The sequence below is a fragment of the Bufo bufo genome, chromosome 2 (genome assembly GCF_905171765.1).
Source record: "Bufo bufo chromosome 2, aBufBuf1.1, whole genome shotgun sequence".
Taxonomy (NCBI): Eukaryota; Metazoa; Chordata; class Amphibia; order Anura; family Bufonidae; genus Bufo; species Bufo bufo.
The window spans coordinates 419,512,995-419,525,816 of NC_053390.1; the positions used below are offsets into that span (position 1 = coordinate 419,512,995).

General features: G+C 41.5%; 1 protein-coding gene across 1 annotated transcript in view; it reads right to left on the reverse strand.

Moving 5' to 3' along the window:
* Nucleotides 1-12,822, reverse strand: part of LOC120989324 (glyoxylate reductase/hydroxypyruvate reductase-like) — a 79,782-nt gene that overhangs the window by 33,823 nt on the left and 33,137 nt on the right. Inside the window, exon 4 of the mRNA XM_040417357.1 lies at nt 394-510. Within this exon, the coding sequence (XP_040273291.1) occupies nt 394-510 (117 nt within the window). The remainder of the gene's footprint in view (nt 1-393; nt 511-12,822) is intronic.

Below are 12,822 nucleotides of genomic sequence, written 5' to 3' on the forward strand. Positions count from 1 at the left end.
TAATGATCTCCAGCCTTGTGCTCGTCAACATTCTCACCTGAGTTAACAAGACGATTACTGAAATGATCTCAGCAGGTCCTTTAATGACAGCAATGAAATGCAATGGAAAGGTTTTTTGGGGATTAAGTTAATTTTCATGGCAAAGAAGGAATATGCAATTCATCTGATCACTCTTCATAACATTCTGGAGTATATGCAAATTGCTATTATAAAAACTTAAGCAGCAACTTTTCCAATTTCCAATATTTATGTAATTCTCAAAACTTTTGGCCACGACTGTACACATATGTAGCCTGTTTCTTGAAACCATGGGAATCTGAGTGGTGTGAACTGGAATACAAGTTAGATTATGATCATTTATTGCTGCCCTCTATATAAGCTTGCTTATATCACCTCCTTGCTTCATCCACAGCCTCAATTAGCCTTCGAGATGTCGCTAGCAATAGCGCCACTGTAAGTTCAGCCACAGCTTCTGTTAAAACATCTGGGGTAAATCCAACTCGAATGTCTCTGGGGAGTAAAAGGTTCAAGATTAAAAATGACAGAAACTTGAATCCAACCCAGCCCAAAATGTCTAAGTGCCCGAAATGTAATCTGGATAATACAGATCTCATGGGCTATGGTCTTGTCTGGAAACAGTGAAGTACTGGTTGATTAGATCCCAGCTCAAATGTCATCTGGGCTCCATTAGTACCTGAGCTATTTTTGTTTCATGTTCACCCTGAGGGCCGTGTGGTACCATCTTTGCTTCACATTGTGTTACTAGCGGCGAAAAGGTGCCTCCTTAGGGAATGGCTACAACCACATGCTCCATCGGCATCTGATGTCCTTCACCAAATTAAAATATGCTTCACTATGGAGAGGGTTGAGACTGAGCAACAAAGGGGGAAATACTCAAAACATTGAGAGACGGAAGGAGTTTATTAGTGCTGTGCTTTTGGACGCTGACATAAGAACACTCATGCAACCCTTCATCACTTCTGAGTGGTATCTTCTGGCAAAACTAGAGAATACTCTGGGGAGGCTGCAGGTGGATTTAGGGACTTAGATAAGACGATTGCTACATCGGTGTGTGTGTGTGTGGGGGGATTTTATTTAGGTTACTAGTTGGACCTTTGTATTTATCTTTTCTCATGCTGTATCTGTTCTGATATGCTATGTAATAATTGGCCGACTCTTCATCAACAGTGGAATAACATTTAATCACAAGCATATAAATATATAACATACATATAACCCAGATAAAACACAAATAACTAAAATCTGTTGAAAATAGACTCTGTATATACTGTTATTTATCATACTATAAAATATAGTCACGGTCCCTGTTCATTGACAGTGTGGAGCTCTCACTCTGTCAGAAAGTATTTGTGTTACACAGCAATAATCACAAATATTAGCAAGGTATCCTGTTCGTGTTCATTTATTGGAGATCACATTCACATTTGATTGGCCCCGATCTTATTGTGGCTGTTTTAAAACTTGCAAAGTTACCAATTGTCATATAAAGCACGTAGTTGTTATTTTAAGTTCCTATTGTTGTTGTTCATTGGCACAGTTCCATAACTGGTGTAGATGATAATATATGATAATTTGATAGGTAGTGATATTGTTCACTTACCGAGATTCCCAGATTGTTATGGATTTCAATAGTACTTTATACATACATGGCTTTAGTTATGTAGATTGCTCTGTAATTCAAGCCGCTTGTATTCGCGCTCTGTGTGCGTGTTGGTGCCAGCACCCGATAGCTGGCGTTTGCGCGTTGGAAGTCTTGAGAAGCTGATGGTGTTTCGTGGACGGCTGGTTTAATCATTAATGCAGAAATAAATTGATAATTTAATCTTTGCTGTGTTTTGCTCTTTCCCAGATGCGTTTTGAAACCAGTACAGGTTTCTTCCTCAGTGGGCAAAAAAGTAATAAAGATCGGGGACAAATTAGCGATTTATATAGAGATGACATTCATCATTCATCTAGATCGGGCCGGTGTTATTATCAAACTCTGGACTGGACTATTAAATGTTTGTTACTCATTAAGCTTAGTTTAGACATTGCAATTTTCATGCACAGACTCTGTTTAGCAATTTAGCATATCATGCTCCCATATATATATATATATATATATATATATATATATATATATACACTGCTCAAAAAAATAAAGGGAACACTTAAACAACACAATGTAACTCCAAGTCAATCACACTTCTGTGAAATCAAACTGTCCACTTAGGAAGCAACACTGTGTGACAATCAATTTCGGATGCTGTTGTGCAAATGGGATAGACAACAGGTGGAAATTATAGGCAATTAGCAAGACACCCCCAATAAAGAAGTGATTCTGCAGGTGGTGATCACAGACCACTTCTCAGTTCCTATGCTTCCTGGCTGATGTTTTGGTCACTTTTGATTGCTGGCGGTGCTTTCACTCTAGTGGTAGCATGAGACGGAGTCTACAACCCACACAAGTGGCTCAGGTAGTGCAGCTTATCCAGGATGGCACATCAATGCGAGCTGTGGCAAGAAGGTTTGCTGTGTCTGTCAGCGTAGTGTCCAGAGCATGGAGGCGCTACCAGGAGACAGGCCAGTACATCAGGAGACGTGGAGGAGGCCGTAGGAGGGCAACAACCCAGCAGCAGGACCGCTACCTCCGCCTTTGTGCAAGGAGGAACAGGAGGAGCACTGCCAGAGCCCTGCAAAATGACCTCCAGCAGGCCACAAATGTGCATGTGTCTGCTCAAACGGTCAGAAACAGACTCCATGAGGGTGATATGAGGGCCTGACGTCCACAGGTGGGGGTTGTGCTTACAGCCCAACACTGTGCAGGACGTTTGGCATTTGCCAGAGAACACCAAGATTGGGAAATTCGCCACTGGCGCCCTGTGCTCTTCACAGATGAAAGCAGGTTCACACTGAGCACATGTGACAGACGTGACAGAGTCTGGAGACGCCGCGGAGAACGTTCTGCTGCCTGCAACATCCTCCAGCATGACCGGTTTGGCATTGGGACAGTAATGGTGTGGGGTGGCATTTCTTTGGAGGGCCGCACAGCCCTCCATGTGCTCGCCAGAGGTAGCCTGACTGCCATTAGGTACCGAGATGAGATCCTCAGACCCCTTGTGAGACCATATGCTGGTGCGGTTGGCCCTGGGTTCCTCCTAATGCAAGACAATGCTAGACCTCATGTGGCTGGAGTGTGTCAGCAGTTCCTGCAAGACGAAGGCATTGATGCTATGGACTGGCCCGCCCGTTCCCCAGACCTGAATCCAATTGAGCACATCAGGGACATCATGTCTCGCTCTATCCACCAACGTCACATTGCACACAGACTGTCCAGGAGTTGTCAGATGCTTTAGTCCAGGTCTGGGAGGAGATCCCTCAGGAGACCGTCCGCCACCTCATCAGGAGCATGCACAGGCGTTGTAGGGAGGTCATACAGGCATTTGGAGGCCACACCCACTACTGAGCCTCATTTTGACTTGTTTTAAGGACATTACATCAAAGTTGGATCAGCCTGTAGTGTGTTTTTCCACTTTAATTTTGGGTGTGACTCCAAATCCAGACCTCCATGGGTTGAAAAATTTGATTTCCATTTTTAATTTTTGTGTGATTTTGTTGTCAGCACATTCAACTATGTAAAGAACAAAGTATTTCAGAAGAATATTTAATTAATTCAGATCTAGGATGTGTTATTTTTGTGTTCCCTTTATTTTTTTGAGCAGTGTATATATATATATATATATATATATATATATATATATTTCCTTTGTGTACCATCAACTTGTTTTCTTATATATTACATGTTACCTAGTTCAAAATAAAGTATGACTTCTTTAAAGTTAATAATTCCTCCGAGATCCCCATATGTATCTATTTAGACATATTGTGCTATGTTGTTTTATATTCTAAGGTCCCAATCCACTTAGTCGCAATGGCCTTTGTCCTGTTCAGACCCTGCGGTTAATGAACAAAAAAACTAAGAAAAAATGTCTTTATTTTATTTTTATCCTATAGCTATCTATTTTATATAACTTCCACCACCATATATATATAGTGGATAGAGGACTTCATCACATTGAGTATGTCCCTTTGCCGTTCTATTCCACATTGTATAGTACACGGATATATCATTCCCCAGCGACACGTCATGTAAACCTACCAACGGCCCCTTTACAAAAAAACAAATACAGTTGCATGAATTATAGTTTACAAAAAAACAAATACAGTTGCATTTCCCACTTGAATGAATTCACTTTCGATGTTATGATGGTTGTTTTCCTATCAAATTTGGTGTTTCCACAATTGTGGCATATACCACACCTGTAAAATCCTTTGAGGTTTTCCCATGGTGTCGTTATGGAGCTTTCCTTTCGTCTACCTATTGGAGGGGCTATTTGTAGTCCTAAATTAGGAGCCCTAGTGTATATTATAGGCGGTCTTTTTGGGAGAGTTGTCGCTAGTACCTTGTCTTCTTGTAACAAGTGCCAATGTTTATTTATGATGTTGGATATCTTTTTATATTCCACATTAAAGGGTAATATTATTTTAGATGATTCCTCTATCTCTTCACTTGTTCGTTCTTTTGTTTAAAAAAATTTTTTTCTGACTAATTCTATTACTTTATTCAATGAATTATTTAACAGAGATAGAGGATATTTTTTCTCTAAAAATTGGGCCTTCAAGGACTCTACTTCTTTTTCAAATTGTATTTCTTGTGTACAATTTATTTTCAGTCGACGAAACTGACTGAATGGTACGTTTAACAACCAGCGGGGTAAATGACAACTGGTGTTCAAAATTTTCTGGTGAGTGCTGCATGTAAATTTCAGTTCCTTAACTTCAATATATAAATCTAAGAATTGTATTGATTCCTTACTGATACTAGATGAAAATCTTAAATTAACATGGTTATTATTTAATCCTTCTATGAACTGAATCAATTCCTCCTGTGTGTCTTGCCAAATTAAAATAATATCGTCGATATAACGTCCTCAGAGCACTAGACTCGTCCCCAGTCTAGGTGTTATCTCCTCCTGTTCCCAAGCGGCCATGAATAAATTAGCGTAACTGGGGGAGAATCTGGTGCCCATGGCGGTCCCGGTCTTCGGTAAATAATAATTGGATTTAAAATAGAAATAATTGTAAGAACATATCTTATGCTATCTGATATGAATCGAATTTGTTCCATTCTTAAATCATTCTTCTGAATTAATATTTTTGAAATTTCCTGTATAACTTGTTCATGGTTAATGCTAGTGTATAACGAACTGACATCCAATGTTGCCAGAATCCAACCCGGTTTATATGACAGATTTTCAAACAGTTGTACAACCATTGAAGTATCTTTTAGGCAGGAAGGAAAATCATTGACATATGGCTGTAAAAAATGTTCCATAGTTCCAAAACTATCGGTCTGCCTGGTGGATTTATTGAATCCTTATGCACCTTTGGGATAAAATAGAATATTGGTAATTTTTTGGGGGTACCCAATACAAAATCATACTCAGTTTTATTTATAAACCCTTTTTCTTTAGCCTTCATACACATACTTTTCAATTATTCCTCATATTTTTTATTGGGGCTTCCTTCAATTTCAAATAGGTACTTGTATCCGATAACTGTCTAATACATTCTTCTTCGTATTTATCAGTATCTATAATCACGATTGCTCCGCCTTTGTCAGCAGGACGAATGGTGACTTGTTGGTTACCCTGAAGCTCTTTCAGTGCCTGAATTTCTTCCTTAGTTAGATTGTTCTTCTTTTTGTTTTTAATCTCCAGCTTTGTAATATCAGCTTCCACTATTACCTTAAATGCCGATAATACCTTTCCCATTTCCTGTTTAGGATACATCTTCGATTTTAATTTTAAATCCACATGTTTATATATAAATGGAGATTTTGGGTTTTTTGTAAACGGGCCGTTGGTAGGTTTACATGACGCAACGCTGCCCGGCTGTTTTACCAGCGCAGCGAGGTGTCGTGCATCCTCCCACCAACTCCAAACCAGCACACTAACAGTGGTCGAGAAGAAGTCTGATGTGTACTCTACTTTAATTAATACTGAGGTTAGTTTTGATATAGTTTATTATTTTTTGACACAGTTCATTTTTAAATTAATTTTTTTATTTATTGTTGATTTTGTATTTTATTTTTAAATTTAATTTTTATTTTTATTTGCCATGGAAACCCCAATGTTTAAACGAAATATAGATAAATAAGATGGTGGAATAATATATCCGTGTACTATACAATGTGGAATAGAACGGCAAAGGGACATACTCAATGTGATGAAGTCCTCTATCCACTATATATATGGAGGTGGAAGTTATATAAAATAGATAGCTACAGGATAAAAATAAAATAAAGACATTTTTGCTTAGTTTTTTTGTTCATTAACCGCAGGGTCTGAACAGGACAAAGGCCATTGCGACTAAGTGAGTTGGGACCTTAGAATATAAAACAACATAGCACAATATGTCTAAATAGATACATATGGGGATCTCGGGGAAACTATTAACTTCAAAGAAGTCGTAGTTTATTTTGAACTAGGTAAGGCTACTTTCACACCTGCGTTCAGGTGTCCGCTCGTGAGCTCCGTTTGAAGGAGCTCACGAGCGGTCCTGAACGCAGCCGCCCGGCCGCAATGCATTCTCAATGGAGGCGGATCCACTGAGAATGCATCCGCCTGCCCGCGCTCAGCCTCCGCTCCGCTCAGTGAGCGGACACCTGAACGCTGCTTGCAGCGTTCGGGTGTCCGCCTGGCCGTGCGGAGGCGAGCGGATCCGTCCAGACTTACAATGTAAGTCAATGGGGACGGATCCGCTTGAAGATGACATCAAATGGCTCAATCTTCAAGCGGATCCGTTCCCCATTGACTTACAATGCAAAGTCTGAACGGATCCGCTCAGGCTACTTTCATACTTAGAAAATTTTCTAAGTTTTAATGCAGACGGATCCGTTCTGAACGGATGCGAACGTCTGCATTATCGGAGCGGATCCGTCTGATGAAACATCAGACGGATCCGCTCCGAACGCTAGTGTGAAAGTAGCCTAACATGTAATATATAAGAAAACAAGTTGATGGTATACAAAGGAAATATGTATGTGTATATATATATATATATACAGTGGATATAAAAAGTCTACACACCCCTGTTAAAATGTCAGGTTTCTGTGATGTAAAAAAATGAGACAAAGATAAATCATTTCAGAACTTTTTCCACCTTAATGTGACAAAACGAACTAAAAATTTTTAGGTAGAGGGAAGAAAAAATATAAAAATAAAATAATATGGTTGCATAAGTGTGCACACCCTTAACCACTTAAGGACCACAGGTTTATACCCCCCTAAAGACCAGGCCCTTTTTTACAAATCGGCACTACACTACTTTCACCGTTTATTGCTCGGTCATGCAACTTACCACCCAAATGAATTTTACCTCCTTTTCTTCTCACTAATAGAGCTTTCATTTGGTGGTATTTCATTGCTGCTGACATTTTTACTTTTTTTGTTATTAATCGAAATTTAACGATTTTTTTGCAAAAAAATGACATTTTCCACTTTCAGTTGTAAAATTTTGCAAAAAAAACGAGATCCATATAGAAATTTTGCTCTAAATTTATAGTTCTACATGTCTTTGATAAATAAAAATGTTTGGGTAAAAAAAAAATGGTTTGGGTAAAAGTTATAGCGTTTACAAACTATGGTACAAAAATGTGAATTTCCGCTTTTTGAAGCAGCTCTGACTTTCTGAGCACCTGTCACGTTTCCTGAGGTTCTACAATCGCCAGACAGTACAAACACCCCACAAATGACCCCATTTCGGAAAGTACACACCCTAAGGTATTCGCTGATGGGCATAGTGAGTTCATAGAACTTTTTATTTTTTGTCACAAGTTAGCGGAAAATGATGATTTCTTTTTTTTTCTTTTTTTTTTCTTACAAAGTCTCATATTCCACTAACTTGTGACAAAAAATAAAAACTTCTATGAACTCACTATGCCCATCACGAAATACCTTGGGGTCTCTTCTTTCCAAAATGGGGTCACTTGTGGGGTAGTTATACTGCCCTGGCATTCTAGGGGCCCAAATGTGTGGTAAGGAGTTTGAAATCAAATTCTGTAAAAAATGACCTGTGAAATCCGAAAGGTGCTCTTTGGAATATGGGCCCCTTTGCCCACCTAGGCTGCAAAAAAGTGTCACACATCTGGTATCTCTGTATTCAGGAGAAGTTGAGGAATGTGTTTTGGGGTGTCTTTTTACATATACCCATGCTGGGTGGGATAAATATCTTGGTCAAATGCCAACTTTGTATAAAAAAATGGGAAAAGTTGTCTTTTGCCAAGATATTTCTCTCACCCAGCATGGGTATATGTAAAATGACACCCCAAAACACATTCCCCACCTTCTCCTGAGTACGGCAATAACAGATGTGTGACACTTTTTTGCAGCCTAGGTGGGCAAAGGGGCCCATATTCGAAAGAGCACCTTTCGGATTTCACAGGTCATTTTTTACAGAATTTGATTTCAAACTCCTTACCACACATTCGGGCCCCTAGAATGCCAGGGCAGTATAACTACCCCACAAGTGACCCCATTTTGGAAAGAAGACACCCCAAGGTATTCCGTGAGGGGCATAGTGAGTTCATGGAAGTTTTTATTTTTTGTCACAAGTTAGTGGAATATGAGACTTTGTATGAAAAAAAAAAAAAAAAAAAATCAGCATTTTCCACTAACTTGTGACAAAAAATAAAAAATTCTAGGAACTCGCCATGCCCCTCACGGAATACCTTGGGGTGTCTTCTTTCCAAAATGGGGTCACTTGTTGGGTAGTTATACTGCCCTGGCATTTTCCAGGGGCCCTAATGTGTGGTAAGTAGGTAAATGATCTGTGAAATCCTAAAGGTGCTCTTTGGAATGTGGGCCTCTTTGCCCACCTAGGCTGCAAAAAAGTGTCACACATGTGGTATCGCCGTATTCAGGAGAAGTTGGGGAATGTGTTTTGGGGTGTCATTTTACATATACCCATGCTGGGTGAGAGAAATATCTTGGCAAAAGACAACTTTTCCCATTTTTTTATACAAAGTTGGCATTTGACCAAGATATTTCTCTCACCCAGCATGGGTATATGTAAAATGACACCCCAAAACACATTCCCCAACTTCTCCTGAGTACGGCGATACCAGATGTGTGACACTTTTTTGCAGCCTAGATGCGCAAAGGTGCCCAAATTCCTTTTAGGAGGGCATTTTTAGACATTTGGATACCAGACTTCTTCTCACGCTTTGGGGCCCCTAGAATGCCAGGGCAGTATAAATACCCCACATGTGACCCCATTTTGGAAAGAAGACACCCCAAGGTATTCAATGAGGGGCATGGCGAGTTCATAGAATTTTTTTTTTTTTGGCACAAGTTAGCGGAAATTGATATTTTTAATTTTTTTCTCACAAAGTCTCCCGTTCCGCTAACTTGGGACAAAAATTTAAATCTTTCATGGACTCAATATGCCCCTCACGGAATACCTGGGGGTGTCTTCTTTCCGAAATGGGGTCACATGTGGGGTATTTATACTGCCCTGGCATTCTAGGGGCCCTAAAGCGTGAGAAGAAGTCTGGAATATAAATGTCTAAAAAATTTTACGCATTTGGTTTCCGTGAGGGGTATGGTGAGTTCATGTGAGATTTTATTTTTTGACACAAGTTAGTGGAATATGAGACTTTGTAAGAAAAAAAAAAATAATAATTCCGCTAACTTGGGCCAAAAAAATGTCTGAATGGAGCCTTACAGAGGGGTGATCAATGACAGGGGGGTGATCAATGACAGGGGGTTGATCAATGACAGGGGGTTGATCAATGACAGGGGGGTGATCAATGACAGGGGGGGTGATCAATGACGGGGGTGATCAGGGAGTCTATATGGGGTGATCACCACAGTCATTGATCATGCCCCTGTAAGGCTTCATTCAGACGTCCGTATGCGTTTTGCGGATCCGATCCATCTATCAGTGCATCCGTAAAAATCATGCGGACATCTGAATGGAGCTTTACAGGGGGGTAATCAATGACAGGGGGGTGATCAGGGAGTCTATATGGGGTGATCACCACAGTCATTGATCATGCCCCTGTAAGGCTTCATTCAGACGTCCGGATGCGTTTTGCGGATCCGATCCATCTATCAGTGGATCCGTAAAAATCATGCGGACGTCTGAATGGAGCTTTACAGGGGGGTAATCAATGACAGGGGGGTGATCAGGGAGTCTATATGGGGTGATCACCACAGTCATTGATCACGCGCCTGTAAGGCTTCATTCAGACGTCCGGATGCGTTTTGCGGATCCGATCCATCTATCAGTGGATCCGTAAAAATTATGCGGACGTCTGAATGGAGCTTTACAGGGGGGTAATCAATGACAGGGGGGTAATCAATGACAGGGGGGTGATCAGGGAGTCTATATGGGGTGATCACCACAGTCATTGATCACGCCCCTGTAAGGCTTCATTCAGACGTCCGGATGCGTTTTGCGGATCCGATCCATCTATCAGTGCATCCGTAAAAATCATGCGGACATCTGAATGGAGCTTTACAGGGGGGTAATCAATGACAGGGGGGTGATCACCACAGTCATTGATCATGCCCCTGTAAGGCTTCATTCAGACGTCCGGATGCGTTTTGCGGATCCGATCCATCTATCAGTGCATCCGTAAAAATCATGCGGATATCTGAATGGAGCTTTACAGGGGGGTGATCAGGGAGTCTATATGGGGTGATCACCACAGTCATTGATCATGCCCCTGTAAGGCTTCATTCAGACGTCCGGATGCGTTTTGCGGATCGGATCCATCTATCAGTGCATCCGTAAAAATCATGCGGACATCTGAATGGAGCTTTACAGGGGGGTGATCAGGGAGTCTATATGGGGTGATCACCACAGTCATTGATCATGCCCCTGTAAGGCTTCATTCAGACGTCCGGATGCGTTTTGCGGATCGGATCCATCTATCAGTGCATCCGTAAAAATCATGCGGACATCTGAATGGAGCTTTACAGGGGGGTGATCAGGGAGTCTATATGGGGTGATCACCACAGTCATTGATCATGCCCCTGTAAGGCTTCATTCAGACGTCCGGATGCGTTTTGCGGATCGGATCCATCTATCAGTGCATCCGTAAAAATCATGCGGACGTCTGAATGGAGCTTTACAGGGGGGTGATCAATGACAGGGGTGTAATCAATGACAGGGGGGTGATCAGGGAGTCTATATGGGGTGATCACCACAGTCATTGATCACGCCCCTGTAAGGCTTCATTCAGACGTCCGGATGCGTTTTGCGGATCCGATCCATCTATCAGTGGATCCGTAAAAATCATGCGGACGTCTGAATGGAGCTTTACAGGGGGTTGATCAATGACAGGGGGGTAATCAATGACAGGGGGGTGATCAGGGAGTCTATATGGGGTGATCAGGGGCTAATAAGGGGTTAATAAGTGACGGGGGGGGGGGTGTAGTGTAGTGGTACTTGGTGCTACTTTACTGAGCTACCTGTGTCCTCTGGTGGTCGATCCTAACAAAGGGGACCACCAGAGGACCAGGTAGCAGGTATATTAGACGCTGTTATCAAAACAGCGTCTAATATACCTGTTAGGGGTTAAAAAAAACACATCTCCAGCCTGCCAGCGAACGATCGCCGCTGGCAGGCTGGAGATCAACTCTCTTACCTTCCGTTCCTGTGAGCGCGCGCGCCTGTGTGCGCGCGTTCACAGGAAATCTCGGCTCACGCGAGATGACGCCTATTGGCGTTAGTGTGACCTGGCAGCGCCGCAGAAATGACGCCTTTAGGCGTTAGCGTGACGGTAAGTGGTTAAACTAATACTTTGTTGAAGCACCTTTTGATTTTATTACAGCAACTCACATTTTGACTTGGCAAGATTTGCCCATTCTTCTTTGCAAAACACTCCAAATCTGTCAGATTGCGAGGGCATCTCCTGTGCACAGCCCTCGTCAGATCACCCCACAGATTTTCAATCGGATTCAGGTCTGGACTCTGGCTGGGCCATTCCAAAACTTTAATCTTCTTCTGGTGAAGCCATTCCTTTGTTGATTTGGATGTATGCTTTGGGTCGTTGTCATGCTGAAAGATGAAGTTCCTCTTCATGTTCAGCTTTCTAGCAGAAGCCTGAAGATTTTGTGCCAATATTGACTGGTATTTGAAACTGTTCATAATTTCCTCTAGCTTAACTAAGGCCCCAGTTCCAGCTGAAGAAAAACAGCCCCAAAGCATGACGCTGCCACCACCATGCTTCACTGTGGGTATGGTGTTCTTTTGGTGATGTGCAGTGTTGTTTTTGCACCAAACATATCTTTTGGAATTATGGCCAAAAAGTTCAATCTTGGTTTCATCAGACCAAAACACCTTTTCCCACATGCTTTTGGGAGACTTCAGATGTGTTTTTACAAAATGTAGCCTGGCTTGGATGTTTTTCTTCGTAAGAAAAGGCTTTCGTCTTGCCACTCTACCCAAAAGCCCAGACATATGAAGAATACAGGAGATTGTTGTCACATGTACCACACAGCCAGTACTTACCAGATATTCCTGCAGCTCCTTTAATGATGCTGTAGGCCTCTTGGTAGCCTCCCAGACCAGATATCAGATCAGATCAGATATTATCATCTACACCAGTTATGGAACTGTGCCAATGAACAACAACAATAGGAATTTATGATAACAACTACGTGCTTTATATGACAATTGGTGACTTTGCAAGTTTTAAAACAGCCACAATAAGATTGTGGCCAATCGAATGTGATCTCCAATTAAAGAACA